The sequence below is a fragment of the Danio rerio genome, chromosome 21 (assembly GCF_052040795.2).
Source record: "Danio rerio strain M-AB ecotype USA chromosome 21, GRCz13ab, whole genome shotgun sequence".
NCBI lineage: Eukaryota > Metazoa > Chordata > Actinopteri > Cypriniformes > Danionidae > Danio > Danio rerio.
The window spans coordinates 32993315-33014141 of NC_141041.1; the positions used below are offsets into that span (position 1 = coordinate 32993315).

The 20827-nt window shown below is 34.4% G+C and overlaps 1 protein-coding gene and 1 long non-coding RNA gene across 3 annotated transcripts in view; one reads left to right on the plus strand and one right to left on the minus strand.

The window, feature by feature from the left end:
- Window positions 1–20069, plus strand: part of ppp3ca (protein phosphatase 3, catalytic subunit, alpha isozyme) — a 112289-nt gene extending 92220 nt beyond the window's left edge. The window contains 8 exon segments of one of the 2 annotated variants that reach the window (NM_001198550.4): window positions 4104–4181; window positions 4343–4437; window positions 6970–7095; window positions 8920–8997; window positions 10478–10562; window positions 12850–12947; window positions 13455–13502; window positions 18149–20069. In NM_001198550.4, the coding sequence (NP_001185479.1) occupies window positions 4104–4181; window positions 4343–4437; window positions 6970–7095; window positions 8920–8997; window positions 10478–10562; window positions 12850–12947; window positions 13455–13502; window positions 18149–18327 (787 nt within the window). In that variant the 3' untranslated portion in view covers window positions 18328–20069. 2 annotated transcript variants of the gene reach the window in all.
- LOC147831946 (uncharacterized) lies at window positions 132–19118 on the minus strand. The gene is made up of 3 exons (XR_015520482.1): window positions 18930–19118; window positions 8111–8150; window positions 132–1609 (listed from the first exon to the last, which is right to left on the minus strand). It is a non-coding gene; the product is annotated as an uncharacterized LOC147831946 (long non-coding RNA).
- Window positions 20070–20827: the final 758 nt, after the last annotated feature.

Sequence of the window (20827 nt, forward strand, 5' to 3'; positions counted from 1 at the left end):
TTGTTGTTGTTTACCATATCTCATTAGATGTGACATGCTTCATATAGGCTTCAAATATGAAGGAGTTTATATATCATCAGTAACCATTAGGTTTGTGATCATTCACTTAAAAAATAAAACTTTTTTATTTTAATTGGTTTATTTGGTTCATAAAAATCACAACTGAATCCACCCTTCTGACGGGATTAAGATAATCCTGTTTTTTGGACGTTTATATATTTGTGAAAATTATCAAAACTGCTGTATTATGCATGTCAGGGCAGTATTTTGACACTGTCACTTTATTAGTATAGTAGGGTAGTGATCAAGTGCAGTCAGCGGCACATGGTAGATGTTAAAATTGTTGTGGGGTTTTTTTGTGCTTCCCTTTAATCAACATCTCCCTAAACAATTATTATGTGACACCCTCATTGTTTCAAAGACTCTTATTTTTGAAACATTTGGAAATGACAATAGCTGTGTTTTCAAAAACATCCACTTGGAAACTTGTTTTCAGATTTATGTGCTTCAAATCACAAAAACATTGTTGCCATGTACAGTGCTTAGCATAATTGAGTACACCTCTTTTTGAAAATGAATATTTGTATCCATTTCTCAGTGAATATAGGCAATATATTTTAGTGCATGTAAATAAAACAGATAAAAGCAATTTTAACTCATAGTGTTTGTTGTTTTAGGTCAAATTAGCACAGCTTACAGAATCTGTTTATGCATTGTTGTTCAGTGGCAATGATTATGCACAGTACAAGCTCTGCAATTCACCACCATTATGCTATAGATGAGGTCCTTAAATTAGACTGATAATTAAGATAGTTTCTTTATAACATATACTTGAGACTATACCTTACACTGTTAACAATTTCCTGTAGAATTTGCAGTAACTTACTGGCAGCAGTTACTTACTATAAATCAATTACAGGAAAAATACTGCATTTACAATTACATCACCATTAATATTGCTGTATATGCATTAACAGAATTTTATGTATATCTTTACTGCAAAATATACAGTAATATTGATATGCAACATAAAATAAAATAAATTAACATACTGCACACCTGCCCTACGGTAAAATACAGTTAATTTTACAGTTAAACACTGTTTATTTTACAAAAACGTTAAGTGTATGTAGATCTGACTATTCAAAACTATTGTTTAAGCGAATCCCTATGTTTGCATGGCACATTACCATTGGAGCACAGAGTGAATCTTTCGGCTTCATCATGAACATAAACATTCATTTTATCATTGAATGGAACAGATTTTGGGAGTTTGTATAATGTAACATTCTTTCATTCTCACAGCAAATTTTACAGTGTCTCCCAAATCACACACTTTCCGAAAAGTCATCCAGTTGACATAATGTGAAAGCAGCCCAGACCTTCTGCTGATAGTGGAGCGTCTGGTCGTTTGAGACTGGGTTGAAGCTGTCAGACGAGGGGAAGGAGGGGATGCCCTTTCAGCCTGCAGATCATCCTGTAGTCAGCAGAAACACTGAGATGGACTGAAGGGCTTTACACTGCGGACAGCAGCTCTGCGATCTATCCCACAATCCCCAAGGGCTCTGCAGTGTGGTGTTGCCATGACGACTCGTTTTCTCTTTGCAAACTGGAGCGAGTGATAGAGAGAGAGACAGAGGGAGAGATGCAGAGGAAGAAGAGAGAGGAGGAGACTGGTGTAAAGCAGCAGTGGATCCTCATTAGACAAACACACTCTTTTACACACTCTCTGAGTTGTAGGCAAGCGTATGTTAATAGTGAATGGTTAGAGTCTTTAACAGTGAAGATTGACAGAGTCATTCTCCATTAATTTTCATGGATTGAATAGAGCAGTGTGGAGAGTGTGGACGCTTCTGCCTCACTGAAAATTGAGTTGATAAAATTTCAAATATAATCTGAATATAATGTAGAGCTTTTTTATTCATGTTTTTTTTTTTCTTCTTCTTCAGAAAATAGCAATTGGTCAAAATAACAAATGATTTCATTTGCAATTTATTTTATAGTATTTTTTATGAGGTGTATCTATAATGTTAAGAAGCTAAAACAATTATATTATTTTAATAATTATTAAAGAGTACTTATTTTACCAATTTTTACAAGATATAAGATAAGACTTTGGGGTGTCCAAAATGTGTCTGTAAAGTTTTAGCTCAAAATGCCCATCAGATTATTTGTTATAGCCTCCAGAATCTGCCCATTTTTGGTGTCTGAATACATTGTAGCTGTTTTTGTAGCCTGTGGCTTTAAATACAAATAAGCTGTTTCCTCCCCACCCACCTTTCCATGTGCGTGTCTGCTTCTTATCATGCGTTACCTCAGATAAACAGCAGTCAGTGATAGAGACAGACGGGAATGAAGCTGAAATACAGCTTATTAGTCAAAATTACTAATGAGGTTTCTTTTATATATTTGTGGTGGAGTTTATTCAAGCCTTTCTGAAATGATGAGTCTAACACATATATGTGCATTTACTGACACTACTCTATGCGACCATGGTGATTATAGCAGTTAAGAATTATATAGCGATTTTACTGTCTCTATTACAAACATGCACTGTTTAAAAAACTTATAAAACAAAAATTACAGAGAGTTGTAACAAAAATTTTACTCCCAGTTTATTTGCAAAATAAAATGTTCTGTGGACATGTGAAGGGGAGCACGGGGCACAAAGTAGCACAGGGTAAAATGTAACGAAGTTTTAAGGTATTTACTCAGGGTTAATTATGGCATGCTTCCAAGGTTTTCACTAAAGTGTCGGCCGATGTCTTTCTGCCAATTATTGAAAAAGTTTAGCGAAATTTGTCTGAATTTAGATAAATAATCAAACATGCTGTGCTACTTAGAATAAAATAAAAATTTAGCACTGAGGAAATTTACTATTTAAAGTAAACTGCAGTGGATAGCGCTGTCGCCTCACAGCAAGAAGATTGCTGGTTCAAGCCCCGGCTGGGCCAGTTGGCATTTCTGTGTGGAGTTTGCATGGTCTCCCCGTGTTCGTGTGGGTTTTCTCCAGGTGCTCCAGGTTCCCTCACAAGTCCAAAGACATGCACTATTGGTGATTTGGAGAAGGTTGTATGTAAAGGTTGTACGGAAGGTGTGTATGTCCTCCAGGTTGGGGGTTGAGCATTGGGTTAACGACCCACCTTGTAAAAATTAGATGTTATGAAACACCAACATGGTGTGGCTAAATATCAACTTCGATATAAATGGCCCTGGAAGAAAGTAAGTATAAACACTGAAAAAAATATTCAATGGATTTACTAATATTTGTATGGTAAGTAGTTGCGAACAATTTTTATGGGTTATATTTAAACATTTTAAGTTGACATTTACTAAATTTAATTTGTTTGTTTAAATCAAGCCCTACAAATTGTTTGCAACACTTAGTCTAAACTATTTCCTAAATCCAATGAATCATTTTCAGTAGCTGTGAATGGTGGTCAGTCTTCTTTATATTCAAGTGAGATGTGTACTAGAAAACTATTAGGTTCTTGGCTTGAGAATGTTCATACAGCATTATGTGATAAGGCATGAAGACACTTTTAATTATTCATTCCCTGAAACACAATTCATGTCAAGATGGGCTAAGGCTGTGAGTGCAGATGTGTGTGAATGTTATTGTACATGGCTTTCTGGTGTCTGCATCAATTTAAATTTACAGAAGAGATTTTATATAAATAGAAAGCATATTAAATGCAAGTAAAGTGTCTGCTTTATGTATCAAGTATTATTTGTGGAAAAAAAATTCGGCAAAAGATAAATGTATGTATTGATCAAACTGCATATTTATTCTATCATGTAAACATAGATTTTGTTATAAAGCTCTGATACGCTTTTATTATTTTAATGCTTAGAAAAAAATCTGTCTAAAAGACGTTTTGCTTTGTTTTTTGCTGTAGTGATAACATGTGATAACTACTGGACACATGTTGAACAGCACTAATGCTTCATTTACATTTGAATATTTTGCTTGGCTGACATTGGAAAGCACAAGGGGGAAAAACAATACAACATTAATGAGAGGCGTCCACCCACAGTTTCCGAATATTGGCTCATGTTTTCTTTCTCATGCTCTTTTCCTTTTTTCCACCTCTGTTTTGCAGTTATCCAGCTGTCTGTGACTTCCTACAGAATAATAACTTGTTATCAATCATTCGAGCGCACGAAGCACAAGATGCAGGGTACGTTTTTGCAATCTGTCTTTGTAGCAATAAATACTCTTCATTTTTATTTTTAAGGATGTTTTGTCATATAGACACAATTTTGGAATATTTTCACTCTGAAAGTACGAAAGCGAAATTGTGTTTTGCTCTGAAAGTGTTTTTATCTTCTCTTCCTACAGGTACCGGATGTACAGGAAGAGTCAGACCACTGGCTTCCCTTCCCTAATTACCATCTTCTCTGCACCAAACTACCTTGATGTTTACAATAACAAAGGTGATTCTTCCTTTAACTTACTGTGAATGCGTTGTGATGGGAACAGAGAGGTGGATGCGAGCGTGGGCAGGACCCTCTATGGCAAGCTGTTTTAACATTTATACGCAGACAATGCTAGCATCAGGGGCGGATTTAACCAATAAGTGAGGTAAGTGGCTGCTTAGGGCCCCAAGAAATCTGGTGGCCCGCAATAAATGTCTAGAAGTATAAATTATACCTATAAACTATATACAACATTGTTCTCTACCATATTTTTATGGTGTGAGTTAAACAAATACAATTGTAACGTAATTAAATATTATTTAGTATACAATCGAATATAAAATTTATATAATAATGTAATGTTATGTAATAATAATAATATTACCAAATAAAATATCCATCATGGAGCAGTCCAGCAGTCAAATTTCTAAAAAAATATATATATTTATTATTTTTAGTTGTCAATTCATTATAAGAAAACAAATCTCTTAAAATGTAAAGATTGCATTCATTTAAAATGTCGAAAAGATGATTTTGTGATATTAAAAAAAAAAAAGCAATATAAATAAAAATTAAATAAAAGTATAAAGAGGGCATTTTAGGACTTTGGCCCCAAAATTACTAAATCCTACTCTTTTAAGCCAAAATAATATTTTCCTTCAAAGTCAATGTGAAATCAAAATAAACAACGTTTTTTTTTTTTTTGGCTAGCGCACATTGTTACTCTTTAGGTAAACATTTAATTAGTGCAAGTTGAAAAGTCTGACCGTTTGGTGTGATAGTTCTCTGTTGACATCAGTTTGACAGCCACAATATTCTTAACCACGCCCCTCTTACCATTATGCTGTGTTCAGACCAGACACGGCAAGCACAAATAAATTGCCCTATTCACTCGTAAATTAGTGTGTGAACATTTCGAGTTTACTCGCTTCATTCGCATGTCAAATTCATTTCATTCATGCGGATTCACATCATGGACAGGGTTTTGTCTGCCCGGTGACTCTAGCTTAGTTGCTAAATGGCTAACATGGATTTTATTGAGATAATAGTTGTGCTTTATGTGCTTTAGGAAGGCTGAAAAACAGCGTAGATTTGTTTGGAGTCGTGTCTAAGTGCACTAGATCCTTTCAGAGTTGCACCCAGCTCTGTGAGTTCAATAACTCTTCCAGAAACTATACTCGGATGGTAGAAGATTTCAGCGGTGCTTCAGACTAAACCAAGCCCAATTTGATGAACTGTTGTGCGGTGTGGGCAAGAGGATTCCCCCTCGGGAGACCAACAACAGGCACGACGTCATAATCACTCCCTTACAAGTACAAGCTCATGATTGGTTATCACGGTGCTAATGTCTGCTGAAGTGCAGATTTTGTTGATTGAAATGCGCTATACGCAAGTTAATTGTGTCAAATGCGCAAAATGCTCAACTAGCATCGCTTCATTTGTGTGAATCACATCATTTATGCTGCCTCATTTGTGTAAATCATGTTGCATGATGTCTATTTATGTCATTGCATTGAAGATGCAAAATATAATACAAAAAACGTTGCACCAAACTCAATATTCCATTTCAGTTGGAAGTACATCAACATACTGAAATAAAACCTTTCAGTTCATGTAAACTTTAATTACTAGTACTTATTCATTAGTGCCTAGCTCTTTTTATTTAGATGGTTCATTTTTCCTTTTAGGAAATATTAGTAGTTATTCATTAGATACAAGTTAATTTTAAATGGAGACTATTGTTCATTACTTGTACCCATTCAACATATTTAGATACTAAAACTTATTTGTAAGGTGCTACTGTTTAATCATTAGATACTGTATTCATTATTAGAGTACTACTTATCATTTATTTATTTATTAGATGGTCATACCTGTTAATAAATATTATACGTACTAGTATGCTATCTAATGAATGAATACAAGTATCAAATAAATCAGAACTAGCAGAACTAAGGACGAAGTACTAATTAATCGTTTCTAGTGTCTGTTTATTAAGTACTAGATTTTAATAAAAATATTTCTAATAAATAATAATAATAATAATAATAAAATAGTGTCCAAGAACAATCAGTAGTAAAGGAATAACTACTATAATTACTTAATTTAAAATATACTAGAAGCTTATAATAAGTACTAATAGCATACAAATAGATAATAGTATGTGTGTTTTCTTTTATAAATGTTAAAACTGCTTGCCATAGACTACCAGCTTAAGGCGATGAAGGCACAGAATCATCATCTCCGCAGCACCATCTAGTGGAGGATTTTAGTTTTTAAATAAATCATGTTTAAACGCATACATATTGATACTGTAATGTATGTATTTATGTTGGATTTTCTTGATATACTTTTCTCCAGAAAACGTGGGTTTTGTCGATATACACTGAATTAGTGAATTATTCCTTAAACAGTTTTGAATTGGGCTGCTATGAAGCAAACCCGGCTGCTCAGGAAGATTTGCTCTCTGGAGATTATTGCTCATATTATTGATTCAAAAGCGCTCAAATACCGCAGGCTCACTTTTTTCTTATTATTTTACTTCCTCAGCTGCCGTTCTGAAGTATGAGAACAATGTAATGAATATCCGGCAGTTTAACTGCTCCCCCCATCCTTACTGGCTGCCAAATTTCATGGACGTCTTCACCTGGTCACTGCCATTTGTGGGAGAGAAAGGTACATTGTGTTGCGGGTCAAACTGACCCTGAATGTATTCAGATCAGTAGTTTGCCAAAAAATTTCCAAGAGCATAAAATAAACAAATAGACTGACTTTAGAGTGTCCTTGTAACAGTGGAACTACTTATTTAATGACTTAACAGTTATTAATTACATATAGGCCTATACTTACCATATAGTTTGGGTTAGTTGTTTGTAATTATGCATAATTAATTGTAATTAGAATAGTAAATACAGGTAACATAGGTAACAAGGACACCATAAAATAGTATCACCAAAAATAAACAAATAAATAAATAGGGTAAAAACTGCAAGCCTAACATGAAAACGTGTTAACAAGTAAATTTGTTAACTTGTTGATAAAAATGTAGCTGTTAATTGGTATATTAAGTAAACTTAAGATTATAATCATTTTAAGACTTTAGATTTCAATAATTTATTAGTTCATGTTAAAATTAATATGAACAATGATGATATACTTTGAATGGTGGTCAGTTGTCTTTTTGTCGAACAATATTGACCTTATTCTAAAATGCGGAAGTGCGCCTGTTTTCGCGATTGTCTTAGAACTTCCGATTCAGTCGCCTATGGGAGAAATGACTAGGAATATTAAACGGCAGAAACCGGTCAAACTACTTGCTTTACAAACAAATGTTTGCATGACTATACAGACCAAGTAGAATAATATAAGAAAATATCAAATTGCAACATCAAGCAGCCTAATGAGCAGTTTTTAACGTCAAAAAATGAATGGAAGTGAATGAGACCGGAAGTCTCAAGCCAAACAGATTCAAATGGCAGCGCCCACTCGTCGGCGGAGAATAAGATGAATACAGTAATTGTGAATATTGTACAAAAGTAAAAAAAACTAAACTCTTGAGAGGAGAATATTGATAAAATGTCACAATGCTTGAAAAAAAGTGTTTCATTTAAATGTTAATGGCTGCATTTCGTCTTTAAAATGAACGCTATATTATGACTTTCCTTTTTGCGCTTACCAGCTGACCACTTACCTCTGTATGGCTTTTCTATTGTTGCCAGTTTATCCAGTAGCTTCAGTAGCAATAGAATGGTTCCAGAAATAAAGACAAAAACAGAAGCCAGAAAAAAAACAAGTAAATAACGGTGAGAATGTGGTAAAATCTGAAAACTTAAAATTAGCAAAAAACTGCAAAAAAAAAAAAAAATGGACCTCCTTGGATGTATTTGGTGCTCTCTAGAAATGTATATAGGGCTATGCTTTCAGAATGAGCCTGGGCTGTTTAAAGTTCTGCTGAGACAGTGAGTGAAAATGTTTATGAATTTTATTAAAATAGATATAGCATATAAAAAGCATGTTTTAAGCAAGTGTTTAATGTTTGGAATTAGTAGAATTTTGCAAAAATTTCTCTGTTATTACAAAAATAAATTACTAAATTAAGCTATAAGGTTTCATATTAATACTTTTTACTAATAAAAAAAGATGTTTAAGTCTGTTTTGGCAACTTTAGAAATTTAAAAAGCATTAGAAATAGTATTATATTATATATGTGTTAATTGAAATAAAATGTGTATGTATTTTAAATATTGTTATAATTTAGACTAACCTTTCTTTTGTATGTAAAATCAGATAATTCCACTATAAAATAAAAATTCCACCATGATACGTAACTTTATGGATAGTTTTTTTGACAGAAAGTACAAAATCTTCTGTAACATCTTAAAATACTTTCACTTTTGATCAAATGAATGCATTAATATTTGTATATGTCTTTTTTTTATATTTTTAAGAAAATTATACTTTCAGCCAAATATCATTTTGATCATCTGCCTTTGCCTGCAGTGACGGAGATGCTAGTGAATGTGTTGAGCATCTGTTCCGACGACGAGCTGATGAATGATGGAGATGAAATCTTTGATGGTGAGACGTTCACCATTATTTATATATGTTATATGTATAACATTATTTATGAGTGCTTAGCCACCCAGCGTGATTATTATTTCTCAACAGAAAGGGCCTTTTCTTTGACGTCAGGTACATCCTGGATTATGACTCATAGTCCTTTCAATATATTTCCTGTTAAGTGGCATTATTGTGGTACTTTGTTTATAATAGGCTGGCTCTTTGTATTTGAATTAGCTAGCTGCTAAAGTATCTAGCACAACCAGTACTGGCAAAGCTAAACTTGATTTCTTGACTTTTTATGTTTATTTAAAGCTAGCTGATTAGAAGCAAGCTAGTTTTATAGCATTAGGCTATTATTTAGCATAATCAGTGCAAGTCTCTTATTATTGACAATGTAGGGAAAGTAGCTTGTTTAGCTTGTTAGCTACATGATTTTCAAAAAAACTGAACCACTGTCACACTACTAAAAAATTATTACAATTTCTTGACAGAGAGGGCCTTTTCTTTGACCTCAGGTACATTATGATTCATAGACCTGCCAGCATATTTCCTGTTAAGTTGCATTGTTGTGGTCCTGTGATTGTTGTACTTGACGTTTAGCTAGCCGCTAAAGTTACTAGCTCTAACCAGTATTAGGAGTGCTACTTTAAACATGTATTTTAAGTCATCATGCTGATCAGACATTAGCTAGCAGCTAACTAATTAGCTGAGGACTTTTTTTTTATTTATTTTGTACAATTTGGGTGTTATTTAGCACAATCACAGCAGCATGTCTTTGATAAAGGTTTTGTGTGAATGAATTCAGTGTGGCAATGAAGGAAAATAGCTTGTTAGCTGAGCTACTGTCACACTACTCAAAATATAATAAGATTTCTTGACAGAAAAGTCCCTTACACTTGACTTAGCGACTTGTCACTAACAAGTACTGGGAGTGCCTCTTTAAACTAAAGCATTTCAAGTTACAAGCAAGCTAGTTAGAACAATTTAAACCACAGTCAAGCTGAATTCAGAAACAATGAGGGTTTTGTGTGAATGAATTTCATTTCACTAAACACTTTACACCCTTTTCAGCCTCATGAGGATTTACCATGGTTTTACTACAGTAGAAGTAGTAATATATTTTTGGCAGATTTGTCAGATTTACCACTTATTAAACTACAGTTTTGATTCAACAACCATGGATAAACTATGCAGCAACTTCTACAGCAACACCATGTTGAATTTGTAATTATAACAGTAACCATGTTTCGATATTTTAGTAAAACCATGGTCAATTTAAATAGGGCTTCTGTACAAAAAGTAGCTTTAGTCACACTACTGAAATGCGTGGTTTAGTTAGTACCGCCATTTCTAAAGTTCCTGTAGTTACTCTGCCGCCAACATAATTTCTTGTGTGTCTACCTCTCTGTACATACAAGAATAAAAGTTTCTGTGGGTTTTTAGCCTCTGGTCATCCAGAATGAGACTGCTTCATTTTTCTTTTTTCCGCCCACAGCAAATGCAGCAGCTGCTCGGAAAGAGGTGATTAGGAACAAGATCCGTGCTATTGGGAAAATGGCCAAGATGTTCTCCGTGCTCAGGTACAAATGGGGCTTCCTCTGGCTGAGTCATTCAGACTGCGGTCAGAAGAGCCTCATGCTTCACAAAGCACTCGGGCTTGTCAGATAGATGATAGATTGAGGACTGGTTTCTTAGGCATTAAACTGGGACACAAGAAAGCATTTAAATGTAGCATGTGGTATGGAAAGTATTTTAAAGGTTGTATGAAACACAAAATATTTTTATGTATAATATGGAGTTGTGGACTCTCAGTGGACGTCTGTGAGTGTAACACACACTAAAATGGTGCTAAATAGCACTAAAAGTGTGTCTTTGGCTTGTAATCATAGGGGAACCAATTTAAGTGCTAGATGGCACCTATAAAGAACTTGTTAACAGTAATGGTTCTTCTGCAGTTATTTGAGGTGATTAAGGCGCTATATAGCACCATCTTTAAAGATATAGGTGAAATATAGCACCTACAGTGGTTCCCCTCTGACTATGAGCCTAATATCCACGTTTAGTCTTATATAGCAACCTTTTTTTTAGACTGTATAATTGCAAGTTGTCTATAAAGGATTATTACATTAGGTAATTCATTTTTTATAAGATATACTTATGTAGACAATAAAAACAATCAAAATAAAGTTTTAAAGAGAACTATAAGAAATTTTACAGCATTATTACAGTATATTTTACAGCATTTTAGCCTTTGATAATGCAAAAGTTGTTTTTGCATTGTCACAGTACATTAACTAATGTTTACTAATAATATTAGTAAATTATATTGTATTACATGTATTATATTATATTTATAATACAGTGTATTATAAAGGATAGAAATCAACATTAAGAAAAGTGATAAAGGCTGTGGAAGTATTGTTTATTGTTAATTACCTAAAGTAGTTAGCTGATGCTAACACATCAAGGTAATCAAGCCATTATTTACTTATTTCATCTTTTTTTTACTGGTAAAATTATTGCTAAATAAAAAATATAATAATAATAAATTATGTATTAAATAAGCTCAGCTTTCACTCTTCGACCATTTTGGATTTTATAATTAATCTTTCAGTTCTTTAGACAATCCTTTTTTTTTTCTTCATGTTAAGAACATTGTTGTATATGTGACTTTAAACCTCAAAACCAATCATTAGTGTAATTTTTTTCATTAAGATTTATATAAGCTGCATAAATAAGCTTTCCATTGATGTATGGTTAGAATCTTCAGAAAATGTAAATACTGGGAAAATTGCATGTCAGGATGCCAAGATAAGTGCTTAGTAATCCATATCACTAATAATAGATGGAGATTGATATACTTAGAGTAGGAAATTTCCAAAAAAAAATCTTCATGGAACAATCTTCAATTAATATTTAATAGTCTGATGATTTTTGGCATAAAAGAAAAATCCACTACTTTGACCCCATGAAAAGGGGTGTTTCATTACGTGCATAAAAAAATTATTTGCACACAGCAACCCAAACAAAGACACAGGGGAGATGAACATCTATTCGAAGAGCAGCGTTTACAGTGGAACTGAAAGCTGTGTGAAAGTGGAGTATTTCTCTCCACCAGATTCCCCTCAGTCACCTTATCTGGTTGATGAACACGAACTGGAACCGTGTCTTTTTTAAAAGGAGACGAGTGTCAAATCCAGATTTTACAATTTATATAGTTAAAAAGTTATGGGGTACAAATGTTTCTTACAAACATATTTTTGTCGCGTGTTAGCAGACCACTGTAATCCACACATGTGGGTCTACATGTGAGCTGTGCTCTCATCGTGTGAAAATGGAAACAAAACTTTTGTTTCGCCACATTTATAAATGCACCACAGATGACCCATGTCTCCGACCAATTCTTCTTCTTCTTCCACTTGTTTTAATTACGGTGGCAACACAACATGGCATCTCTCTGAACACTGTAACAGGTAAAATGAGTCTTTAAAGCTAAATCATGCATATTAATGAAGTTGCATCTTATTCACATTTGAGTGCGCTGATTGGTTCGAACCAAGTCTTTCTCGTGAATTAATGTACAGATATGCTGAAAACTTTGAATGTTCACAATGATCTCATCGCTGTGATTTAGCTTCAAAATTTATTTTCAAACCAAAAGAATGAATTGGCTCAAAACAATGCAAAAACAACCAAGTTTCACTTTTTAGTAAAATATATGTGTCATAATAGTTTTTTTTTAGCAATGTGGGACAAATATATGACTGTCAAAATCTCAAAAAATGTGTTTTAGTGTTTCGTGACCCTTTAAAAAAAATGACAGACACCAAAGCTGTTATTTCTTATGGTTATATGTTGTCATTGCAGAGAGGAGAGTGAGAATGTGTTGACCCTCAAGGGTCTGACCCCGACCGGGATGCTGCCTAGCGGTGTGCTTGCTGGAGGCAAACAGACTCTTCAGAGTGGTGAGCAAAACCACCGAGAGCTGGCCATGCTCCTCTCTTGGTTTTTGTCTCCCTCTATCACCTCACCTCTCTCTCTCTCTCTCTCTCTCTTTCTCTCTCTCTCTCTCTCTATTTCTTTCTCTCTCTTTCTCCTCTTCTGTCTGAGTAGTGTCTGTCTCTGTCTCCTCCACCTGTCTCTCCATCTGTCTCTCTCTGTATCCTCTGACAAACTCCAGGCTTTGGGGTGCCGCTCTTCTGGTTCCCCCAAAGCATGGACACATTAGTGGGTCGGTTTACCCATGGCTGGTAAACTGGGGTGAGAGTGAGTTTCCGAGAGGCCTGTAGGGCATCCCGAGACAAGAGGAGTGCGAATGGCTGAGAGGATTGTCTGAGTCTGTGGTCCATAGTCTGGTTGGCGTGCATGCATTGACCCAGCGCCCGCCGCTGCTTGTGCACAACCGCTGCCTGTGCGTCTCTGCTGTTGCATGGCTTGTTCAGGTGTAACACACTCCCCTCCTCTCCCTCCAGCGACAATCGAAGCCATTGAAGCCATCGAAGAAGAAGAAGACACAGAAGGTAATTCCAGGACATTAAACTGGCCACAATCCAGGATAGGCTAGTAGATGTGCTCTGGAAAATGCTAGCTTGTGTTTAGCACATTTCCAAGCGCGTCTACCGGTGCTGTGCTGGATTTTCTGACCAGGGTCACCACACACTATAGTTGATGGATTTAACCAACTAACTGCACCATGTTAGATGAGAGCCGTAGAAGGGGTAGTTCTGCTAAAAACAAAATGATTTACTCACTTTTTACATGTTTCAAGCCTGTATGGGTTTCTTTGTTGTGCTGCATAACTTAAATACACATTTAAAATAATGTCAGTATGTTGACGGTAGCCATTGACCTCCATACTGAGGGAAAAATACGGTGGAAGTGATTGGCTACCAGTTTCTGTCATTCATTGAGCTTAACATTTGAAAAAAAAAAAAATTTGTGTAGGTCTGGAACAAGTGGTGTGTGGGTAAATCATCACAGAATTGTGTTTTTCTTTTGGTGAACTATCGCTTTACGGCCAACTATCACTATAAAAGTGGCACCGCACATGTCTAAGAGCAGTTTGATGTAAAATGGATTACTTAATTGTTAACACTGGCTGTGTCCGAAACACAAGGCAACTGCCTTTATTGCCCAGTCAGTCTAGACATAATAAATAGAGAGGAAATAAACTTTTAATTTTAAAGTTTAATATTTCTATACATGCTTTAGTTTTAATTTGAGCTGCATAAGTATGGTGAACGCTTCCCTGGTAAACTGAAATAATTTGTTCACTTTCCAAGCACCATAAAACCTAAATCTACCCCTTTGAACAGTATTGTTTAGTACCATTTACAGGCTCGTAGCCAGCTTGGACAAAGGGGTGGTTCTTTTTGCAGTTATACGTCTCATTTTCTGTTTCATGATGAGATTTAAATACTGCATTTTAATGACATTTTAAGCTCTATTTTTAACTGTATTAGCTTGTCGGATGGTCATCATTACCACACTTTTTTAAAATACATATTTATTACTTCATATATCATTAAAAAAATACGAATCTGTTAAAGTTTTAAATTATAGTCTATTGTCATTTATTAGGTAAATAACAAAGTGGCTAGCACAATCAACAGTCCTCAGTCAGAATTTGGCTATTTGAATAAAAAGATTATTAAAACATAATAATAATAATAATAATAATAAGATGAAAAAAATAAATAAAAATAATGATAAAAATAATAATAAACATAATAATAACAACAACAACAACAACAATAATAATAATAATAATAATAATAATAATAATAATAATAATAATAATAATAATAATGTAGAGCTTCACAATTTTTACATTAGAAAATTCATGGATAAAACAATAGACACAATAGTATTCAAATCAATTTAAAAATGATCTGGTTTTGGTCACCCTTTTATTGCTCTTTTTTTTAAGAAGAAGAAGAATAAGGTCCAAGGTTTAGAACAATACAGTAGCGAAAGATGACTTCTCTTACATCAGATTGTAAAATGAAAATCTTTGTTAGCATTGGCCAAAAGTGATTAGCTAAAGTCACACCGAAGGATTCTGCCTGGTCTTAAAGCCCCTTTTTTTTTTTTTTTTAAAGGTTATTTTTACTATTTATGATGGCATTGCAGTCAAAATAAGACAACTGAGCTCATCTATTGGACAAATTCTGGACCTTTGTCATTGAGGGGTGGGTCTTCCGAACCCCCCTGGCTTTGGGCCTGATTTATTACTTTATACTTCTAATTTAAAAATAATTTTTACTTTAAAGTTTTTTTTTTTTTATTTAAATCTAAAGTCTATCTATCTATCTATCTATCTATCTATCTATCTATCTATCTATCTATCTATCTGTCTGTCTGTCTGTCTGTCTGTCTGTCTGTCTGTCTGTCTGTCTGTCTGTCTGTCTGTCTGTCTGTCTGTCTGTCTGTCTGTCTGTCTGTCTGTCTGTCTATCTATCTATCTATCTATCTATCCATCTATCCATCTATCTATCTATCTATCTATCTGTTTATGTATCTGTCTATCTATTTCAGTATTCCAATACTAAATAAGTACACAGTTATTTTATTATTACTGTGTGCTCTTTTCAAAAACCTACCAGATGAAAGGGTTTAATATCTTATGATCCCTATTTGCTTTGATGTAATTATCTTGCATGACAATGGGGTGCTTTTTAAGGTTTTAGACACAGCCATTATTAAACTAGCTTCATGAAAGGCTATTTGTTAGTGTAAAAGTAAAAAAAATTAACAATGATTCAACAGACATTTTCTGTGCCCTTTTTACGTGGTGTCATGAAGTGAACATTTCTTCTACAACTTGCATGATGGTTTGAGGTAGCATCTAAACTGGAGGCATGATTTTTTTTGGATATGGTCTGTCGGGTGCTGCTTTTCCTCTGGCCCTTATGACTCAAGTGTGGGCGAAGCATGTGATAAACCCCAGTCAGGAACTTCAGCCAACCAGAGTGTGTTCCTCTTCTGCAACCTCTCACTTTCTGAGACCAGCTCACCTCAGTCATGGACTCAAGGGGTTTCAACACTGCTTTCTACTCACATATACACTGTATGCTGACCAGGATGCCAATGCAGTAAAATAGTTAGCAAATATCCAGTAGGACTGAGTGGCTGTGCATACTTAAATATTATTATCCTTTTGATTGTTTATTTTGATATTTATGTTTCTGTTATGAAATGTCTTCTTCAGCCTCAAAGGTGGGTGTGTTTTCAAATTAAATTGAAAAGTCATTGGTTTAGTAGTCATTATCCAATTAGAGAATGCCATGTTAGGGGTATTGTACATCCAGCGGTTATCACAGATTATTACACAGGTGTTTTGGAAAGTTTATTCTGATTGGTCAGTCATGGCATTCTTAGGTTTGATATTATTTAACAACAAATTTTAAAACTGATAATAGATTGAACGCAATTGACCATAGCCAATAAAAGTTGAGTTTACACATGAGTAAATATATTCATTTTAAATACTTAAGTATTTGAAATATTATTTAAAAGTTTTACCGTTTTAATGTATTGTTTTATTCAATTTAAGTCATTTATCAGTTTGTCGGTTTAGTTATAAGTTTACATTTGCATATACATTTTAATGATTTTATTTATTAGTTCTCTATATTTTGAGATTAATAAATACCAATCAGAAATGTTGGGTCAGTGTAAGATTAATTTGAATGTTCTTGATGTATCTAAGCATATTTTGCCTTTTAAGGCTGCATTTATTAAAAAAAAACACAGCAAGAGAGTCATTTTGGAAAATTATAGAGGAGAGCGGGGACTAAACGATTTTCTTGAAGTCCTGACAACATTTGCTTCCCAGCCTATAACAGCACATTCAGCATGCAACCTTTGATGGAGCTGCCAAATATCACCTGATTTCAGGAGCGTTTCCTGCGGTTAGGTCTATTTCAGTTTTTATGTGCAGAAAGTAAATTATTGTAGCTCAACTGTTGTAGTTATCTTTTCCTTAATACAATTTGTGTTTTTCTTTTCATGTGTCACACTAATGATCAATCTACAGGTTAATTAGTGCAATAACACACCCATAAGTTTGCAGTATCTGAGTTTTTCAGTTTAGGTTTAAATGGCAAAAGTTATTGTAGTGAAGAAAGTAACAGTTATTTATATCCCACTGCCAATATTCAGACCTTATTTTTCACTTTCAGAGTTTGCAGTGTTTAGATTCAGATGTTTTATCAAATTAATGCACAATGCCAACAATAATCAAAAATGTTTAAAACATTTTAGAAAATTTTTACATTTTGGTTTGTTCCATTGCTTATGAAACTTTTGATGGACCTAAAATAGAAAAAGAAAATGCTGTTTAATATACACACACACACACACACACACACACACACACACACACACACACACACACATATATATATATATATATATATATATATATATATATATATATATATATATATATATATATATATATATATATATATATATATAAATATATACACACACACACACACACACACACACACATACATATATATATATATATATATATTTTTTTTTTTTTTTTTTTTTTTTAATTAATTTTTTTTAAATCCAGGACAAAACATGTTTGCAGTTAATACTAACAAGGTCAAAGTCAGATATATTTAAAACAAACAAGATTAACCAGTAAATCTAGCAAATATTGTTATTACTTTTGACCCACCCATGTGTTACTTTCATGTCTACTGACGGGGTCAAAAATAAGTGAAGTTATATTAAAGTTGTTCCACATTGATACAAATTAACACTTATTGTGATAGACCACTGTGGTGAGTTAGTTACCACAGCAAAAATATATATTTCAGCTAAAAACAGTATCGTTTCAAATAAGGTTTTTATGAAAAATGGTACTTTCGACCCTGCTTTCCCCTACTATATAAAATGTTCCTATATATTATTCTGATAAAAGCTGTATTTGTAGCATCATTGAGTTCAATTCAACATTTACTCTGCTTAAAAAACAACAAAACTGCTGAACACAAATGACAAAGAATAGAGTTCCATAAAGTTCTCTAAATAAAGGCTCTAATAAAGCAAAATTGCATTCCTCAGTTTGTAATTTACAGTTCTACTGGAGGCTGTAGTAAACCATGAGTCTTTCTGCTTACTATGGGTTTTTCCCATCTCTCTGCAGCCATCCGTGGCTTTTCTCCACAGCACAAGATCAGCAGCTTCGAAGAGGCTAAAGGTCTGGACCGCATCAATGAGCGCATGCCACCCCGCAAGGACGGGGTCAACCACGTGGGCCACTCTATGGGCAAGATGAACATGTCTGAGACCAACGGCACCGACGACAACAGCAACATCCAGTGATGAAGCGGCTGCCGCTCACGTGCACCTGAGTCCATGCCTGGCAGGACAACGCCAAAACCCGTGATTTAAGGCCTCCTGCTTCCAACAAACACCCAACGACATCACCTACACATCCCTCCCTGCTCCAAAGTTCAAATTAGGCAACCAAACTATCTTAAACGCATCACTGAAAAATATTGGGGCGGACTGTTTTCTTGCTGTTGGTTTGCCGCAATTTTTCCAAGCGACAGCAAGTTTCTGCCTTTTTCGGGAGTGTCGAACGGAGGGGTGGGGGGTGCTTTGCCTGTCAATGGGCTGAAAGTGTCTTTATTAGAGAAGGGGCGGTCTTTGTTCCTTTAAGGCTCCGCCCATGCATCTAAGTGGGCGTGGTTTAGGAACTTGTTTTAAAAGCCTGTTTCACCCAGGTTCCATGCACACTTTTTTTTTCCTCTTTTGATTCCGAGTTTTTCTTCTTGCTCCCATCTCACTGTTGACGATGTTTTGCTACTAGTATTAACAAATATACAAATTTGAAATGATAAAAAAACTGCGAAAAAAATGTTTGCAAGAAAGGACATTTAACGACACACCTGTACATTTTATTACTGGCGATGCAGTCTTACCTGGGGGTTTTTAGTTTCTTGATTTGGTTTTCGGTAAGATGCCATGAAGCAGTAGAGGAGCAGAGCGGTTCTGCTTGTCCGCTGTAGACTCTCGATCAAAGCCACCGTTCGGATGGAGGAAAAACTGCAGTTGGAGCTCGAGCTCGACCGTTGGCGCCACCTTCCTGATTGTTTCTCACTTGCCTGTATCTCAAGAGAGAGAATGCACATAGTACATTTCGCAAGTCAAATATATATATATATATATATATATATATATATATATATATATATATATATATATATATATATATATATATATATATATATATATTGAAATATATGATTATTATTTAACAATGGTCGAGGACAATGAATTTTAACAGCATCTATGGTACTGAACGCATCAGTGCATGCAATTAAGTTCCTTATTGATATGTGAAATTATAATTGTGATGTGTTTCAATATAGTAGACTTGAATTATTTCCCTTCAAATTATATTTGTAAAGGTCTAGTTTGTTTTTATATCTCTATAAATAGCTATGATTTTTTTAAATATTTGATTTGATTTGTTTTTTGTTTTTTTTTTTTGTTTTTTCATCAATATAATTTTATTATTATTGTTTTTATTTTGTATAGTTTGGCTGTACAGGCACTGGCGCTCTTTTCAGAGTTTTTTTATTTTTCTTTAGTTTGGTCATCTTTCGTTCTTTCTTTGGTTTCGTTCTCTCTGTTCAGTTGGTTGTACAGAAGTTGTTCAGTAGTGTGAATGAACATATTACTCAGTGAAAAGCAACATTCAGGCTGCCAAAGCATGATCGCATGGTTTATTCAAATGTAAACTAATTGGACACGAGGAAAAATCAGTGTCTCACTTTGAAGAGGAAAACTATATTATCATTATGATTCTTGATGATCTTATTATTATTATTCTTACAATTAAGCTTACGGTTCTTTCATTTCCACTGTTTTCTGATCCTTGTTTGGTCCAGACGTGGTTTATTTCAAAGAAGGAATTTTATGGATTTGTGACTATTTTTCTTGTAATTTTCTCTGGAACTCGGTTTTCGCATTTGACTTCCTAAATGAAAACACATATTGTAAGCATGCCCTATGGGACAAATGACTTTTTTTACTCTTGAATAAAATATGCATGAACTAAAAATGTCTCTCATCTTTTTGATGTCAGTAAGAAAGTCTTGTGAATTAACCCCTAATAATTAAAATAAGATGAGTTGAGTTGCAGCAGTGGTTCATTCTGAAAACATCCCACTATATACATTTCTGGAGATAGCGGATCATGTTGCCAGAAGTAGGTATGGCTGCATTTTGTTCTTGAAACAAATGCTTCAGGGTGGTATAAAGCCAATTGTTTGCATGCTTATCAGCTGACCGCTTACCCCTGTATGGACAGTTTTTCTGCTGTTACCAGTTTGTCCAGTAGCACGCCATGTATGTCAGTAGACTTGAGAAACAAAGAGGAGTTGATCACGACAAAAGGGTTTGAGTCCCATGATGAACCCTTCAGTCAGTCTGTGCTTTTAAAAACAGTATTGGTTGGGTTAAGTAAAGGAGGAGAGTGGGTCAGTCGATCGGTCATTCAGTCAATCGACAGCAGCCTCTGGTGGATTTACTTGAGAACATGAGGTGCGAATGGCTCTTGTGAAAGAAATGTGAGATCTCTAAAAGCCTACACAGCGGCCTCTGGTGGTTTTGTGAAAACATAAACTGCAAAAAAATGTAGCTCCTGGGACATATTTAGCACTCTCCAGAAACATATATAGTGGTACATTTTCAAAATGAGCCTGGTTTAGAAAAATCAGTAGTCTATTTGTGTTTTTCACTGTATGTGTGTGAGAGAGATTTAAAAAACTGTTTTAACAATTATTACTTTTTGGTGATGTGGTGGCGCAGTAGG